Source organism: Squalius cephalus, assembly GCF_949319135.1.
Source record: "Squalius cephalus genome assembly, chromosome: 1".
Taxonomy (NCBI): Eukaryota; Metazoa; Chordata; class Actinopteri; order Cypriniformes; family Leuciscidae; genus Squalius; species Squalius cephalus.
Genome location: NC_137122.1, coordinates 22,384,810 through 22,402,632, shown reverse-complemented (window position 1 = coordinate 22,402,632; position 17,823 = coordinate 22,384,810). Strand labels below are relative to the sequence as shown.

General features: G+C 35.4%; 1 protein-coding gene across 1 annotated transcript; it reads right to left on the bottom strand.

Moving 5' to 3' along the window:
- Positions 1 to 1,252: 1,252 nt before the first annotated feature.
- Positions 1,253 to 17,538, bottom strand: gga3b (golgi associated, gamma adaptin ear containing, ARF binding protein 3b). Its single transcript, XM_079885996.1, has 17 exons — positions 17,275 to 17,538; positions 16,291 to 16,375; positions 16,099 to 16,171; positions 15,914 to 16,012; positions 14,193 to 14,316; positions 13,917 to 14,020; positions 12,887 to 12,967; positions 12,466 to 12,603; positions 10,034 to 10,115; positions 9,172 to 9,288; positions 8,293 to 8,541; positions 7,450 to 7,523; positions 7,220 to 7,350; positions 5,970 to 6,232; positions 3,816 to 3,985; positions 2,958 to 3,068; positions 1,253 to 1,667 (listed from the first exon to the last, which is right to left on the bottom strand). The coding sequence occupies exons 1-17, from the start codon at positions 17,321 to 17,323 to the stop codon at positions 1,557 to 1,559; spliced, it is 2,061 nt and encodes a 686-aa protein (XP_079742122.1). The 5' UTR covers positions 17,324 to 17,538; the 3' UTR covers positions 1,253 to 1,556.
- Between the last annotated feature and the right edge of the window lie 285 nt (positions 17,539 to 17,823).

The following is a 17,823-nucleotide window of genomic DNA, read 5'->3' as shown; positions in this document are numbered from 1 at the left end:
ATAATTGTAGGGCTTCGGGTCATTTTGACCCGCGAGGGAAAGATGTGTCACAAAGTGCGAGGGAAGGATAAGGGTTAAATAAACAAATCTAATATTGTCAATAAATGCTGTCAACTGTGTAAGACAGACTGTAATGCTGAAACTCGAGTCCAAACGTTCCTGTAGCAGCAATAAATAAAACCAGAAACAGTGTTGAACTACAACATAGGCAGATTAAAAAAAACAACTCAAAATGAACAAGCGTCATTGTGCTACTCTTGATGTAAACTCGTTTCATTACATTCGTTCTGATGCTTCATGATTCAAGAGCTGAAGTCTGTAGTGGATGAATCTTAGTGCTAGAAACGGCAAAGTTCAAATGCTTGTTTGTTTTGAGGCGCGTAAGAACACCTAGAACTGACTAAAATCACGGTTAATACACTCCACGGGCGGCGGCGAGGTCACGTGACACCATCAGTATCAGCTCGGCTTCTGAACCTCCCATGATGCACCACAGTTTACACCAAAATACCACACTTGTTACCGTCAGCACAAAATATGGTATAAATAGTGCTTGAAAAAGATACATTTTGTTGTATTTTCAACAAGTAGTCAGTGAAAGGAGCTGCTCAACTACATATATTGTTTATAAGCATTAGATAAACCAAAAAAAAAAAAAAAACATTACATTGAAAATTAAATATACGTAAAATAATAATAAAAAAACACATTGGGTAACAAGCAGAGTTATTATAGTGAACTAAAACTAAAACCATTAAAAAACTTGTTACTTGAAATAATAATAATAAAAATAATAATAATAATAAAACATTTTATCAGCTAGTTACATTATTAATTTTTGTTTAGTTTAACAATGTACTAAAAGTAAATAAAACTAAAAAAAAAAAGAATTATAAAAACTATAAACATATATTTTTTAAAAACAATAATTAATAAAAATGATAAAAACAAAACAAAAATTACTTAAACTAAAATGAAAATGGAAAATACAAAAATAAAAACTAATTCAAAATATTTTAAAAATATATATAATAATATCTCGATAATACTAAAACAACACTGGTAACAAGGATGGAAGCTTGTTTCTGCCACTAAATAAAAAAATTAAAAAGGTAATTGACTATTTATCTCGCAATTCTGACTTTATAACTAGGGATGCTTCGATCGATCGACCACAGATCGGTATCGGCCGATGATCACAAAAGTAATTTCACACAAATGAAAGAAAAATATGTTTAATTTTTATTTTATTACAAGAACTTTGTACCCTATTTGCGTAAAGTGCCAGTCAGTAATTGTTTTACTGTGGTATTTTGATGGAAACTGTGATTAACTGTAAGTGCAGCACACAAAAGATCAATCTCTGAAGCGCGTGCGTTCGCTTCAGGACATCATGTGTGTCACTGACGGTGCGTTATTATAATAATATCCAGCTTGAATTTTGGCGAAAAACATCAAGCATCAAGTGCAGCCTCACAGCGCTACAGTAAAACACTGATTGAACATAAATCAGCAGCACAAATGAACGGGATACTTGGGAATGAAGGTTTAAGGATCTACAGGGATCCCCATCTGTCCGCTGGGGGAAACTGATCCAGCTCTCCCACCTCTGAGTACTGGCGCTCGCCCAGCAGATACGTCAGCTTATAGCGCAAACGCACGCGCTCCTGGAACACACACATACACATACACAACACACACACACACACACACACACACCTTTATGAAGTGGTGCCACATTTTGAATCGTTTAATTATTTATTCCCACTCTTTTTTTAATAATAATTACAGTAACAACAACAATATTATAAATAGTACTTTTTTTTCAATAATTTAAAAAATATTTTATTTAATGAATAAAAATATTTTTACCCCCTGGCCTTTATGTTTATAAATAACAATAACAATAATAACAACAATATTATAAATAATATATTTTTATTAATTTCAAAAATACTTTATTTTCTATTTAAATAAATAATTAAATGTAACTTATTTTATGATAATAATAACAACAACAACAGTATTTTAAATAATAATCTTTAAATATAATTTAAAAACATTTTTATAATAAAAATAATAATAGAAACATAAATATATTTTAAATCATTTTGAAAATACATTTTAAAAGATATTTTATTTATTTTTAATTAAATACAAACAAGTATTTATTTCTCCTCATTTTTAATAATAACAATAATATTATAAATAATATATTTTATTTTTATATAAAATTAATACATTTTTCAATAATTATTTATTCCACCTTATTTTTAATAAAAACAACAACAATATTATATATATATATATATATATATATATATATATATATATATATATATATATATATATATATATATATATACTTTTTTTTACTTAGTAATTATTAATTTGTAATTATTTATATAATTACATTTTATTGGATTTTTTTATTGTAATATTTTTTAATAAAACAAGGTAATGGATGTGTGTGTGACTTCTCACCATCACTTATCATCTATTTTAATAATTTTAAGAAGAAGATTTTTATTTAATTAAATACAAAAATGTCATTATTTATTCCCCCTTATTTTATAATAATAACAATAACAACAATATTTTAAACAATAATCTTTAAAAATAATTCTAAAAAGATTTTATTCCAAGATATTGGATTTATTATTGGATACTTTTTTAATGATAATAATTACAGTAATAGAAACATTATAAATATAGATTTTTTAAAAATCATTTTGAAATTAAATACAAAAATGTATTTATTCATCCTTATTTTTAATAACAATAATATAATAAATAATATACTTATTTATTTATATTTTTTAAATTAATACATTTAAAAAACTAAAATAAATATTTTTTTCTAAATAATTGTAAAAAAAAATTACATTTCATTGGATTTGTTTATTGTAATATTTTTTTAATAAAACAAGGAATTGTATGTGTGTGTGACCTCTGACCTTCAGTGGGTTGGCGAGCAGCATGACCTGAGTGATGGAGGCGGGGGGCTGGATGGGGTTAAAGGGTGCGATCTCTGTGCCTGATGGAGGCTGAAGCTTCACTCGCATAGACTGATACACACAAGAACGTACAGGGTCAGAGGTCAACTCAAAGCAGATATTCAAAGTGCAACCTGTGCATCAGATAGATCTTCACAGAGTGATCAAACATGTTTCAAGAAATCTCTGCATTGCATTTCACATTTTACAGTGAAACGAATGCTCAGTTAAAGGTGCATTGTGTAATATTTAGGAGGATCTGTTGACAGAAATGCAATATCATATACATAACTATGTTTTCAGTGGTGTATAAAGACCTTACATAAAGAACCATTCTGTTTTTATTACCTTAGAATGAGCCATTTCTATCTACACACACCGCGGGTCCCCTTACATCGACATGTTTCTACAGTGGCCCTGAATGGACAAACGCATTTCGTCACTATGTTGTTCTTCGTGCAAAGAAGTTAGCTAAAGTCAGCGAATAAAACACTGACACAATGATGAACAAGTAATATTCACAATAACATGTCGTTTTACTGAATAATTAAGTAAACCTAATTTCTTAATTGATCTTTGTAAAGAAACCTCACTACGCTTCACTGGCTACTCTCTGCTGTCTCAGACGACGACATCACTTCCTGTCGGCCACCGTAACTTCTGTTGGGTGCAATTCACAACCTCACCACTAGATGCCGCTAAAAATTACACACTCCACCTTTAACTTTGTGAAGTGGTTCAACTGAATCACAGAAAGGAACCGACTGAGATGACTGACTGGTGTAAATCGCTCTGTGTCTGCAGATGAGGAGCTCGTACCTTTGGAACGGCTGCTTGCAGTAATACGTTCCTCACGGGTAACGGCGCCGTGTTGAGCAGCGACACCACGATCACCAGGACGTCCGGGCGACCCGGAGGACAGTCCATCGCGAAGTGCAGAAGAACACGAACTCCATCCTTATCGTACACCGTCACAGGTAAGACTTTACCTGAGGACACCAGACAAACAAGAGGCAAATGCTGGATATCTGGGTCAGTCTCACAGAACAGCTGAATCACATTTCACCCCAAAATCAACCAAAAGAAATAATACATTATGATATCTAATTTATAATCAAATATTATAATAAAAGTTACATATATTTTAAATATTTATATAGTTCATAAAGGAATTTTAACCTATAATATAGATTATTATCTGGGAAAATTCAAATATTAATTGAATTGTGAATTTTTTACTAAAAAAACAAACCTTTCAAGATCACATTTCACAAAAAAAAAAGAAAAAAAGAAAAGATTAGGCTTTTAGATAGTGTTATATAATATATATTTATAATAATACTTATAATGATAGAATTTATATATGGCATTTTTCATAATCATTTGTTAACAAACAAGTATTCATTACTTCAATGAGCTCATTGTTTCTGCCTTAAATTATTACATTGTTTAAATCAGAGGTCACCAACCCCCGGACCGCGGACCGGTACCGGTCCGTGGGACATTTGGCACCGGGCCGCACAGAAAGAATATATAACTTAATGTATTTTCCGGACTATAAATCGCCCCAGAGTATAAGTTGCATCAGTCAAAAAATGCACCATGAAGAAGAAAAAAACATTTAAAGCCTAAGTCGCACTGGACTATAAGTCACATTTATTTAGAAATGTAGCCTATTTCACATAAAAAAAAAAAAAAAAAAAAAAATGTTACGGACGGGACAGTTCTCTGTTACGGACGTGAGCGCTCTGAAAGCAGCACTAAAAGACTGCTTTAAAACTGTCACAGAGACCTCAAACAGAAAGCAAAAAGCCTGTCTTTAAATTTAATTTCGTTTTGTATTAATTGTATCTTAATTTTATATTTTATTGTATCCAATTGCCTGGATTTAATAAGTAAGAAGTAAATATAGTAGAAAATATTTAATCACGACACGGAGGCGCGGGCGCGTGAACTGGAGCTGATCTCATAAATTAACCGAAACTCAGTAATAAGGTAGCCTACTTGCCTCACAGACCTGAGATATAGAAAGCATGAAATGTCTACTTTTAAACAGAACCATTCAAAACGAAAGAAAACTGACTGTTCTCTGCTTATGTAGCCTAGGCTAATTCGTATGAAATGTGCATTTCTCTCGTTCACTAGGCCTACTGCGAAGATCGAGTCAGCATCGTCAACTTTATCTTTGCACAGAAAACACTTGTTTATTATTAAACAATTAAAATATCTCCTGCTATATTTTACATATTCATAATCATTCATTTTGTCGGTTCTTTGTGACAGCTTTTAGGTGCTTTATTGGCAGCGCCACCCTTACATCGCATCAGCACCGAAAACATTTTGGGGGTATTTTGTTTGTGTTCACTCTTTCTCAGTTGTTTTAGGCGCGATGTTACGAGTACACTGCTACTAAAATTGCGAGTAAGCCTACACATTGGATTCACGTTTATTATTATATTTAAAAAATACCCCAGTTTTTATGCCGGTCGTATCATTTTATTTTGTTGTATTTATCCGCCACACTTTAAAGGCCGGTGCGTGAAAATATTGAATATTAAACTGGTCCGTGGCGCAAAAATGATTTATTATTTATCCGTGGCGATGAGTTAGATGATACATCACTACAAAACACAAAACAGAAAGTAGGATGTACATGTAGTTATGTGAAGTGTGTGTGTAAAATTGTGCTGATTATGTGTATATCTCTATAATAAGTAGAGATAATATGTAGAACAATATATATATATATATATATATATATATATATAGCAATAATAATGATCAAAGATGTAAAAAAAATAAAGAAAAGAAAAATATTTTTATTTCCCTCCAATTTTAAGGATCAATACACTTTTCTGTCAGTGTAAACCGCTCATCGCTTGAAAATCATTTCAGATGATCAGCTAAATTTGAATCAGTAGCTCATGCGTTCGGTCTGCTTTAGCGGGTCGTATTGGCGCTGGTGTCACTCACTGGGTCTGATGGCCTCGAGCGGGACGTGCAGGCTGGCCAGGCTGGGCTCTGCGCTCCTCGCCGGGCTGCTCTGGGGCGAGTGGGACGAGAAGGGCTGAAAGAAGGGGCTGCCCGGAGCCGAGACGCACGTCCCGGCCTGAGCCCGAGCCACAGCAGGAGACGAGGGACCCGCCGCGCTCATGAACGGGTTAGAGCCCGCCGAGCCCATGAAGCCTCCAGAAAGACCAAAAGTTCCTCCAGCGATACCACTCAGACCTGAAACACTGAAGGAAGACATATGAAGTCTCATTTATATAGTCAAAGAAGCGGTCTACATAGGCAGCTCCCTTCTAAAGGAGCATCATAACATCATGCACCCTAATAAGGGACTGATATGAAAACACTTCACACCAAGGACGATAACGATAAAGATAATGATAAAGATATAGTTCTAAAAATCATTCTCAATATTAAAGAATAGCAGAGTTCACACCACAGCTATGACGATAATGATATAGAGAAACAATACCGTTGGGATCAATTTCAGAACGATTTTTTTCCAGCTGTTGAACGATAAAACACTGACAGCCGACAAAATGGCAGACGACACTGTGGAGAAGTTATTTGCCGAGGTCCAGAAAAATCCTCTACTGTTTGACAAGTCAAGCCCCTTTTCAAGTAAAGTCACCTTCATTTATATAGCACTTTTAACAATATAGATTGTTTCAAAGCAGCTTTACAGTGATAATAGCAAATTAAAGTAACAGAGATTGTTTTGGCTTCACAGCAGCTCTAGGATAAAGTTATTGTCCAGCTAAAGTTAGTTTTGATTGATTCACTTCCGTTGCAAAGATCATAAGTTATTAACTTAGGGGCCGCTAACACAACACCGTTCAAGAAAATGGAAATGTAAAACAATCGTTCATATCCTCTAAATAAATGGTGAGAAGAATTAACGTTACCTCAGGTATCGACAACATTGTCTTGCTTCCTCTGAAGTTGCAGTGTTTTTATTCCTCTATATTGACTATGTCAGCTAAATTCACTGTTAGATTATATTAGCTCGGAAAACAAAAACAATGAAGCAGCAAAAACAATGAAGTTGTACACACTTAGAAACCGTAGCATGTGAACTTAGAATAACAAACCATTATCATTCGTTGGTGTGGACGCAAATATAGTTATCGTTATAGTTATAGTTATAGTTATCGTTCTTGGTGTGAACAGGCCTTCAGGCTGGTTTGAGGTGCAGTTTCAGAGCAGAATAATACCTCTTTCCACCTCCAAAGTCCAGCATGGAGAGATCCTGCATTCCCTGACTGACAGCCGGTGTGTGTGATGTCGGAAAGACGGCGCTCGGGGCCGAGATGCTCCCAAACAGGTCCAGGTCCGCATCAGGAGCCTGACAGCAAGAGGACAACCGAAATCACAGATTCAATAACCTCTCTCAGGATTATTAATATTCAACACCAGTAAGTCTGAATGATTTAGTGTGTCTGACCTGTAGGGACGTCCACTGAGCAGAGAGTTCATCCAGCTTCGGTCTGTTTGGCACAGAGGGCGGATCATTCAGGCCTGAGAATAAAATAACATTTACATGCAGAAAAAATTCATTATTATTATTATTATTTTTTTTTTTAATTACAGAAACACACAGCAAAATTACTAAAACTTTAACTAAAATTTAACTGAAAATACGGAAACTTATTAAAAATATGAATAAAACTAAAATAAAACGCATGGTGGAAGAAATTTAGAAGCATTTAATGGATGATTATTGTTATTATTACTATTTATTAATTAATAATTATTAATTGATTAATTATTGTTATATAAATTATAATCATACACTACATTTTTAACGAACATTATTTGTTACATATTTATTAATAACAATAATATTTGTAATTGTTGTATTATTAATAATAATTATAATAATAAAAATGTTATACTTTAAACTTTAATTAATTATATCAAGTACAATTATAACTTTTATTTACTAAACATTGTTTTCAAAACTGTATATACTTTTTAATAATATTTTTAATAATTATTTTAATAAAAGTTTTCAATATGTTTTAAAACATTATTAATAAGAACAATAATTTTGATATTAATGATATTATTTATTTATTTAAGTGACAAATACATTTTTATCATATTACTGTTGATGTAATTTTACAAAAGACAACCGGTTTTGTTTTACAGTGATTTTACCACCGCTATGTGGGGTCCAGTGTAAAAAAACATGGTAAACTCACTGCATCACATGACCTCGCATGGCTTATTCCTTTTATTATACATCACCAGACAGTCTCACAACTATATAAGCGAGATTAATCACCGAGAGACAAGAGTTCATCGTCCAGCAGGGAGAGGGAGGTCTGCTGCTCAGGAGGCCTGTGATTGGGGCTGCTCTTCTGACTGCCGGCCAATCGGCGAGGAGGAGGTGGGAGCACAGGGATGGAGGAGGCCGTGTGATTGGTGGACGAGATCTGAGGAGGAGGAAGAGGAAGAGGAGGAGGGCCGGTCGGGGGAGAGGAAGGTTCATCCAGTCCAGCCAGATCAATCAGTGTGCCTGTGGTCTCACATCCTGAGGGAAGAAGAAAAATCAGTAACACTTTATTTGACAGTGTCCTTGTTACATATGTTACATGTACTTACCATAGTAATAACAGTAAATAATGCATAATTACATGCAACTAACCCTCAGTCAAATCCTACCCTAACCCTATAATAAGTACATGTAGTTGCTTAATATTACTCAGTACTTAAATATATAATTACACTGTAACAATGACTCCTTAAAATAAAGTATAACCGCAAAAATCATGTGGGAAGAAAATTAAATGTCCTGGATTATCGAAATATTGCATTTGGGGGAAGATTGACAAATGAACCCTAAACTGAAGAAATTAATCCCTAAACTGAACAAATTAGCCCTAAACTGAAGAAATGAACCCTAAACTGAAGTAATGAACCCTAAACTGAAGAAATGAGTCCTAAACTGAAGAATTGAGCCCTAAACTGAAGCCCTAAACTGAAGAAATGAACCCTAAACTGAAGAAATGAACCCTAAACTGACAAAATGAGCCCTAAACTGAAGAATTGAGCCCTAAACTGAAGCCCTAAACTGAAGAAATGAACCCTAAACTGAACAAATGAGCCCTAAACTGAAGAAATTAACCCTAAACTGAACAAATGAGCCCTAAACTGAGGTCACCTTCACTAGCAGCCGGTCTGAGATCTTCACCCTCGCCGTCGTCCGCCTGTCCGTCAACGACTCGTTTATAAGAGCCGATTACTCTGGACAAATCATCGTTCGCCTTGAGAATGTCCCCTACAGTAAGCAGACACATAATGAACATTTCAAATAAACAATCATTTTAGGGCAGCACGATTAATCGCAATTTACATGTATTCGCACTTAAACTGATTTGGCTTATCGCGATTATGAAATCGCAAAGGCTGTGATTATTTGTTATGTGCAGCTTGTCAGTGACGTACGGCTCTGTAAACGCTGCTCCATCTGAAAGCACTGAGTCTGAGTCTCTTATAACGAGCATTTAAAAAAAACAACACACATCAAACATGAGAAGCATTTATGAACCTCTTGTTTAACAATAGACAACATTTAATAACATGCTTTTACTCCAAACTCACTTCATAACGAAGCACTGCTACTTCTGCGGAGTGATTCGCTCAGAGTTGGAGTAAATCACTCCGCAGAAGTAGCAGTGCTTTGCCTTCTGAGAATATAGTTCCCAGTATGTATACGGTTAGAAGACGGCTGTGTCTCATGTGACCTTGTTATCTGTACACGCTGTGACTATACAAATCACAACATGTAAATAGGAAAATGTTGCCGTTATTTTGTCACTTATTGGGAGCAGTATGCTAGCTGGAGCCATTTACCTCCAGTCTTTGTGCAGACAGAGTTACGGCACGCACAGAGATGAAAACGGTATGTATGGACTTATCTAACTCTGGGGGATACGGTGAATAAGCTAAAGTCCCAAAAAGTCGGTGTGTTCCTTTAATCGTGCAGCCCTAATCATTCTCTGAGAGAGTAAATCGTGGTTTACCCAGACTGGAGTCGTTGTCCTCCGCTTCGGTGGCCAGTTTGAACGCGGTGCGTCGGAGTTTGTCACAGCGCTCGTACAGCTCCTGGACACAGACGCCAGGTCACATGTGAGCGCTGTTGTCATGGTTACATCGACCTAATTATACAAGCTCTAACAGTACAGACAGGAAACTGCTGTAATGATACAGTACAGCACAGTGAAATCAACATTTAAACACACATGAAACACACTTCACTGTTATTTCACTACTGTCATGTGACTTCTGTGAAATAAGATGGTCAACCAATAACGGACGACTGACGGATTCCGCACATTTTTGGCTGGCAACCAAAAGTTGCTGAATGACATGAAACTGAAACTAATTCCACCAGACCTGCTCATGTGGTGATAAATAAAGATTACTACCACTCTACTCTACTCGATTATATTGCCTTCCACTCTACTCTACACTCCACTCTATTATATTCTAATCTGGTCTATTCGATTCCACTCTACTCTATAATATTCTACTCTACTATATTTCTTTCCACTCTACTCTTCTCTGTTGTATTCTATTTCATTCTGTTCTACACTGCACTCACTCCAAACTCACTTCATAACGAGAGCTGAGCTCCTCCTTCTGTGAGATGATGATTCTTACACAGAATAAGGCAGTCGTGTGTTTATTAGTCATGTTTTATTAAAGCATTTCAATCTTCTGTTTATTCTGATACAGCGATAGGGGTTTCCTGGAATGATGATAAAAGTTCCTATTCTTCTCTATTATATTCCTTTCCACTCTACTCTACACTCCACTCAATTATATTCTAATCTGTTATATTCTATTCCATTCTATTATATTCCTTTCCACTCTACTCTATTCTGTTATATTCTATTTCACTCTACACTGCACTCTTATTTTCTACTCTGTTCTATTCCTTTCCACTCTACTGTTCTACTCAACTCTACTCTATTATATTCTATTCTATTATATTCCTTTCCTTTCCTTTCCTTTCCACTCTACTCTACACTCCACTCTATTATATTCTAATCTGTTCTATTCTATTCCACTCTACTCTATTATATTCTACTCTAGTCTATTATATCCCTTTACACTCTACTGTTATATTCTATTTCACTCTATTCTACACTGCACTCTATTATATTCTATGGTGTTCTATTCTATTCCACTCAACTCTGTTATATTCTATTCCACTCTACTCTACTGTTATATTCTATTTCACTCTATTCTACACTGCACTCTATTATATTCTATGCTGTTATATTCTATTCCACTCTACTTTACTCTATTATATTATACTCTGTTCTATTCCTTTCCACTCTACTCTGTTATATTCTATTTCACTATATTCTACACTGAACTCTATTATATTCTACGGTGTTCTATTCTATTCCACTCAACTCTGTTATATTCTATTCCACTCTACTCTGTTATATTCTATTTCACTCTATTCTACACTGCACTCTATTATATTATATGCTGTTATATTCTATTCCACTCTACTTTACTCTATTATATTATACTGTTATATTCCTTTCCACTCAACTCTGTTATATTCTATTTCACTCTATTCTACACTGCACTCTATTATATTCTACTCAACTCTATTATATTCTATTCCACTCTACTCTGTTATATTCTATTTCACTCTATTCTACACTGCACTCTATTATATTCTACTCAACTCTATTATATTATATTCCACTCTACTGTTATATTCTATTTCACTCTATTCTACACTGCACTCTATTATATTCTACTCAACTCTATTATATTCTATTCCACTCTACTCTGTTATATTCTATTTCACTCTATTCTACAGTGCACTCTATTATATTATATGCTGTTATATTCTATTCCAATCTACTTTATTATATTCTACTCTGTTATATTCCTTTCCACTCTACTCTGTTATATTCTATTTCACTCTACTCTACACTTCACTCTATTATATTTTACTCTGTTCTATTCCATTAAATTATTCTACTCTACTCTACTCTACTCTACTCTACTCTACTCTACTCTACTCTACTCTACTCGTGCACTAAGCACAGTCTCAGTCCCAGTAGAGTAAAGTGTGGCTACTCTGCAAGAACGAATCTAAATTGTGAGGTTTCTAACTGGTTAAAGTTTAGGTGGTTGATCAGCCGGGAAACCATCCAAAAATCAAGATCATGTGCATTTTCCCCCCACTAACTATTATTTTTATTGAAGACAATAGAGTTATTTATACTTCTAGAATCACAAAATGAAACATGTTTAATATACACCCAGTTTCTGATAATATAAAAGTTAAAAACAAGCTGCTTTGACATGAACCACCTGATGCTCAGGAGATCTACTTTAGTATCAGTCACAAGTCGTTTCTTTAAAAGTGCACTCTCTTGGCCTGCTCATGTCTAAACACTGTGTGTTGTGCTCATGGTCTGACCTTGATGAGCTCGCGGTCGGCGTCTGACGATCGGTCCCTGTCGTACTGACTCAGCATCTCTCCCAGGAGCTTGACGTTGATGTTCACCTCCTCCAGCGTGTGGATGCGTTTGCTCATTTTCTGCACTCGGGCTTCATCCTGCAACACAGATTCAGTCCATCACATCATGCATGCGTGAATAATACTGAACACATTATCATGAGGTTGGCTTATTTTACAATGAATAATAGTTATTTATTTTTATTTATATCCTTAAATTGATTTAAATCCTTTAATTGCATTAAAAAAGACAAATCAAAATTGGTTTGGACCCTCAATGTTCAAGAAACAGCTACAGCTTTGTTGTGATTGGTGTAAAGAAGGGAATGGTGTTTCACGTTGTCAGAACAGCATCTCGATCACGTCTCTCTCTCTCTCTCACCTCTTTCACCATGTTTTTGATGAGTCTGTTCGCCTCCTGAAGATCTTCTGGGTTTTTGCTCCTCAGAAGTTCAGCCAACAACTGCCATCAAATCACAGAAGAGCACAAAGTCATTTCTGTGGTTTCATAAAGAGAAACCGCATCAAGGTTATTTTCTAGTTGTATCATTTGAACTGTTAATAAATTGTTGATTCTGGGTATATGATTTTTTATTTATTTAAAAAAAATTTTAATCCAAGTTTTTGGACTGAGAATATATTGTTGATTCTGATTTTGTATATTTCATACATATCTTATGTGATGTTGTACTAGAACGGTGTCGTGTTAGCGGCCCCTAAGTTAATAACTAATGATCATTGCGACGGAAGTGAATCAATCAATCAAAACTAACTTTAGCTGGACATTAACTTTATTCTAGAGCTGCTGTGAATCCAAAACAATCTCTGTTACTTTAGTTTCCTATTATCACTGTAAATTATCACTGCTTTAAAACAATCTACAGGGTGGGCCATTTATATGGATACACCGTAATAACATGGGAATGGTTGGTGATATTAAAGTCCTGTTTGTGGCACATTAGTATATGTGAGGGGGTAAACTCCTCAAGATGGGTGGTGACCATCACATATACTAATGTGCCACAAACAGGACTTTAATATCACCAACCATTCCCATGTTATTACGGTGTATCCATATAAATGGCCCACCCTGTATATTGTTAAAGCGCTATATAAATGAAGGTGACTTGACTTGTAGTTATAATTTAATTTTTAGGAGATATTATGTGAGATATGTCTTCGCAATTTGTCTAATAATTTCTTCTCTATTGTGACTATTCTATATTACGTAATCAGGTGATCACATGACTAACTAATTGCTGCTTAAAAGGACATTAGTCGATGTCCGGTTATTTCAAAACTGTTTTTAATTGCCAAAGCCATAATGAAATAAAGGTTTTTATACACATTTACTTTAACTCTCAAGTGCCTTGGCTTGATATGTTTTTAGGAAGTGATGCCATCAGGCTCACCTTCCCCATGTCCTCGTTGTCAAACACCGGGTTTTTGGGCCGAGCGGGAGGCGACGGGATCAGGGTTTTGTCCACCGTCAGTTCTGGGTCCGACATCACGAGTCCTGAAGAAATCAACACACACACACACCATCAATCAGACAACTGCTCATGACAGACCAGTGTGTCCGTAGAAATGTGTAAAATTGTTTATTTTTGTCATTTTTACGTTCAGCATTTTGGTGCCCATTGGGGTTTTTGAAAGTGCTCTAGAAATAAAGTTGAGTTGAATCTCACCTTGCTTCTTGAGCGCCTGGTACGCGTCCGCGATCTTGGACTCATTGGGAAACGCCACCGTCCAGCTGTACAGCATCTCAATGATCTTATTCTTCACCTTCTCAGAAACACTGTTCCCCATGTACTGCAACACACACACACACACACACACACACACTGCTTTTAACACATGTTTCATATTAGACATATAAGTGCACAGGAATGAGCCATAAATGAATCACATTTTTACACTTCTGGTTCCATCGTCCTGATGTTAAATGTTTTTTTTGAATGGGTTTTTGGTTAAATGCGAACATAAGCTCAAGATATTTTCCCGTTTTATTCTACAACATATATCAGTAGGGGTGTAACGATACCCTCATGTCATGATTCGATTCATATCACGTTACTGAACTCACGATACAATATTATTGCGATACTCCAAGACATATGATAAAAGGTTAACAAAAAATGTACTGTTGATTAAAAAGGTAAATTTGGGCTTGGACTTGGTGCTGGAAACCCAAAGCACAGGACAATAGAGATACCAGAATAACAATATTCATGATTCTGAAGCTGAAAACACAGAATTATTTTAGAGGAATATGTTTGCACTCTGTCACTGACTAGATATATTTAAAATAATGCAACTTTTTAGTGTTAACAGCAGACATTTGGCATTATCAGAACCCACAAATATTCACCCATTATACATTGTATTCAACATTATATACAGTAGTTAATGTAGTACTGACACTAAAACTCTGAAAACTTGAATTTTTTTCTTACAAAGAAATTTTCATTTTGGGTGAACTACACACAATACATATCACAGTTAAAATCCTCTATTCAATCTAATTTAATTCCCTACCGTTTTGGAGAGAAATGTAGTAGCACGTTCATCTGCCAGTGGGTCTTTCATGGAGACTGTCCTCATGTGTTTGCAATTTGAATATAATAATGCATTTAAAAGCTGGTGCGCTTCACCAACAGACGTCGCTCAAATGCCTCTGGGCGCAATTGGATAGACCTAAAACCAATCAGAGCGATCGTCATCGTGTAAAGCCTGCCTCAACGTTTCTGATTGGTGCCGCGATTTGGGCGGATTAGAAATCGGCTTGAATGGGCTCTTTGCCAGACTACTTGCAGAGCAAATCTAAATTTGCCAGAAGTTTGTCTGGGTTTTACGAGGCTACATATCGTCACTATCCACGATACATATTGATGCATTTTTATATTGCGATATATTGTGACACGATATATTGTTACACCCCTATACATCAGTAATTACCCTTGAGAGTTTTTAAAAGCTTTTGAAAAAAATAATTAATATAGAGGTTGTCTGTAACATTAAACATCATCAACCGAACAGGTAAACTCATCGACTCACAAGTCGCTTTCACAGCCTCATCGTGTTTATAATCACGCTCTTGCAAACTATTATAACTAAAAACTTTCATGGAAAACGTTGTTGAAAGTTTAATGATGGCGAGTTCGTTTATAGCCTACGCTTAGCTCCTGACTTCTGCTGATTGTTTTTAGGCTTCAAAATTCATAAAAGTTTGTGAAGATTATTATGACGAACAAAACGTGTAAGAATCATAAACTTTTGTTAGTCTCAGAGCTCATTTTCAGCAATTACCCAAAAGCCTATGGAAAAATCCAATTGGGATTTTATCAAGGGAATCAGGCTGCTGACATTTGGGTCAACAAAAATAACTCATAATAGAAAAACCACCAACCCTGGGTGAAACCACTTTAATCAGCTCATTTAAAAACCTATATCTGGCTATTTCGTTGTGAAATCTTCGCCCACAGTTCTTCATACACGCCTCTAGTACCTGCAGAGACACAGAAACATCACATTATCCATGAACAGACTCATGCTGGAGCAGTGATGGAGGATTAGCATTAAAACATCACTCACAGTCAGAGCTTGAAGGGCTTCCCATTCTTGAGAGTAGATTTTGTGAACGAGGAGTCTCACAGCTATCTGAGGACTATAAACACACACACACACACACACACACACACACACACACACACACACACACACACACACAATCAGAAAGAGCAGAGAATCTGTAGTTTTCAGTCATGTTGGATTACGAAGGCTTACCCTTCCAACTCCTTATTGATCTGGTCACAAAACCCAATAATATATTCCCAGTCCTCCTGGCGGTTGGTGGGGTGTGTGGCTTTGTCTGTGGAGAACACACACATTTGTAAAGGACCAAACAATCGGCCTCGTTGAGCTCTGTGTCTGTGATACACTGGCACAACAGTGTGAGGGACAATCACAGTGATGCATATCAATATTTCCATCAATAATGTAAAGAAAAGTCCTTTACAAAAAGTGCTATATATGTATAATACCAGCATATTCATGTACCATTGTATTTACATGATGTGCAAAAAACGTTGTATTATCATGGTTGGTGTACTATTTCTTACACTTGATAAAATCATCAGTTCAATGGTTAATTAATAATCCCAGCTGTAAATCCAAAAAGCATTGTATTATCATGGTTAGTGTACTATTTAACACACTGGATAAAATCATCTGTTAAATGGATAATTAATAATGAATTCTGCTTTAAATCCTAAATCTCTGGGTCTGAACTCATCCTATATAAAGCCAAACACAGACTTTGCACTTTAATCTGAACGCAATATCGCCAGATCTGACAGTTAACAGTCAACACGCACTCTATGAATTTATAAATCATACTATAAGAAAGGCTTGGCTCATGAATATTAATTACGAGGCGTGACGTTCGTACAGTGTCCGTATCTGATTGGCTGGAGGGCAGGCGCTGGTAAGTGGGCGCTGGCGAATTAACGAATCCTACTATGGCGAAGTCTCGCTCTTACATATCATGTAGGCTTTGTGATTGGACGCCCTGAGAAGGTTACCAGGCAACGTCAATATGATAAAATTAATTTTCATGAGCAGACCTTCGTCATAGTATGATTCGAAATTTCGCGGAAAACGCCAAACAAGCGCGTCAGACGAGCCGGTACTGATGCATTGCAGCGAACACACACAACAAGAATATTATTTACATCTATTGTGAGATGCAAATGATAATAGTGCACGTACTGAGCCAGGATTCGAGTGATTCTCCCTCCGGAAACGCCATGATCCTCATTTAAAGCTCTGACAGCATAGATCCACACATTTCCCCCTTAGATACCACAGACATTCGTCAAATTAAACTGAGAATGATAAAAACAAACATCCTCTGATCCATCCGAGCCTGTGGGCCGCGACAAAATACTGCTTTATTTATTTATTAAACGAATAGTGCATCAGCCGGCGGTATCATCAGCTGCCTGTGTGGAGGTCCTTGATTTAGACGCCTCTAAAGATTACAAAATAAAAGTCTCTGGCAGTACAAGTCTTGTAGGATTACAAAATAAAAGTTAATCTAAAGTCTAAAAAGTGTTTTATATATATATATATATATATATATATATATATATATATATATATATATATATATATATATATATATATACAGTACCAGTCAAAAGTTTGAAAACGTTACTATTTTTAATGTTTTTGAAAGAAGTCTCTTATGCTCATCAAGCCTGCGGTAAAAAAAAAAAAAAAAAAAAATATACAACAGTAATATTATGAAATATTATT

What these genes read in the sequence shown, in the direction of transcription:
- gga3b (XM_079885996.1), bottom strand. Translation starts at nt 17,323, where the DNA reads ATGAGGATCATGGCGTTTCCGGAGGGAGAATCACTCGAATCCTGGCTC. An exon ending in TTAAAGTGGTTTCACCCAGG is followed by an intron (nt 14,317 to 15,913) that starts GTTGGTGGTTTT and finishes TGTGTGTTGCAG; the next exon opens with TACATGGGGAACAGTGTTTC. An exon ending in CAGACCGGCTGCTAGTGAAG is followed by an intron (nt 8,542 to 9,171) that starts GTGACCTCAGTT and finishes TTCTTCCCTCAG; the next exon opens with GATGTGAGACCACAGGCACA.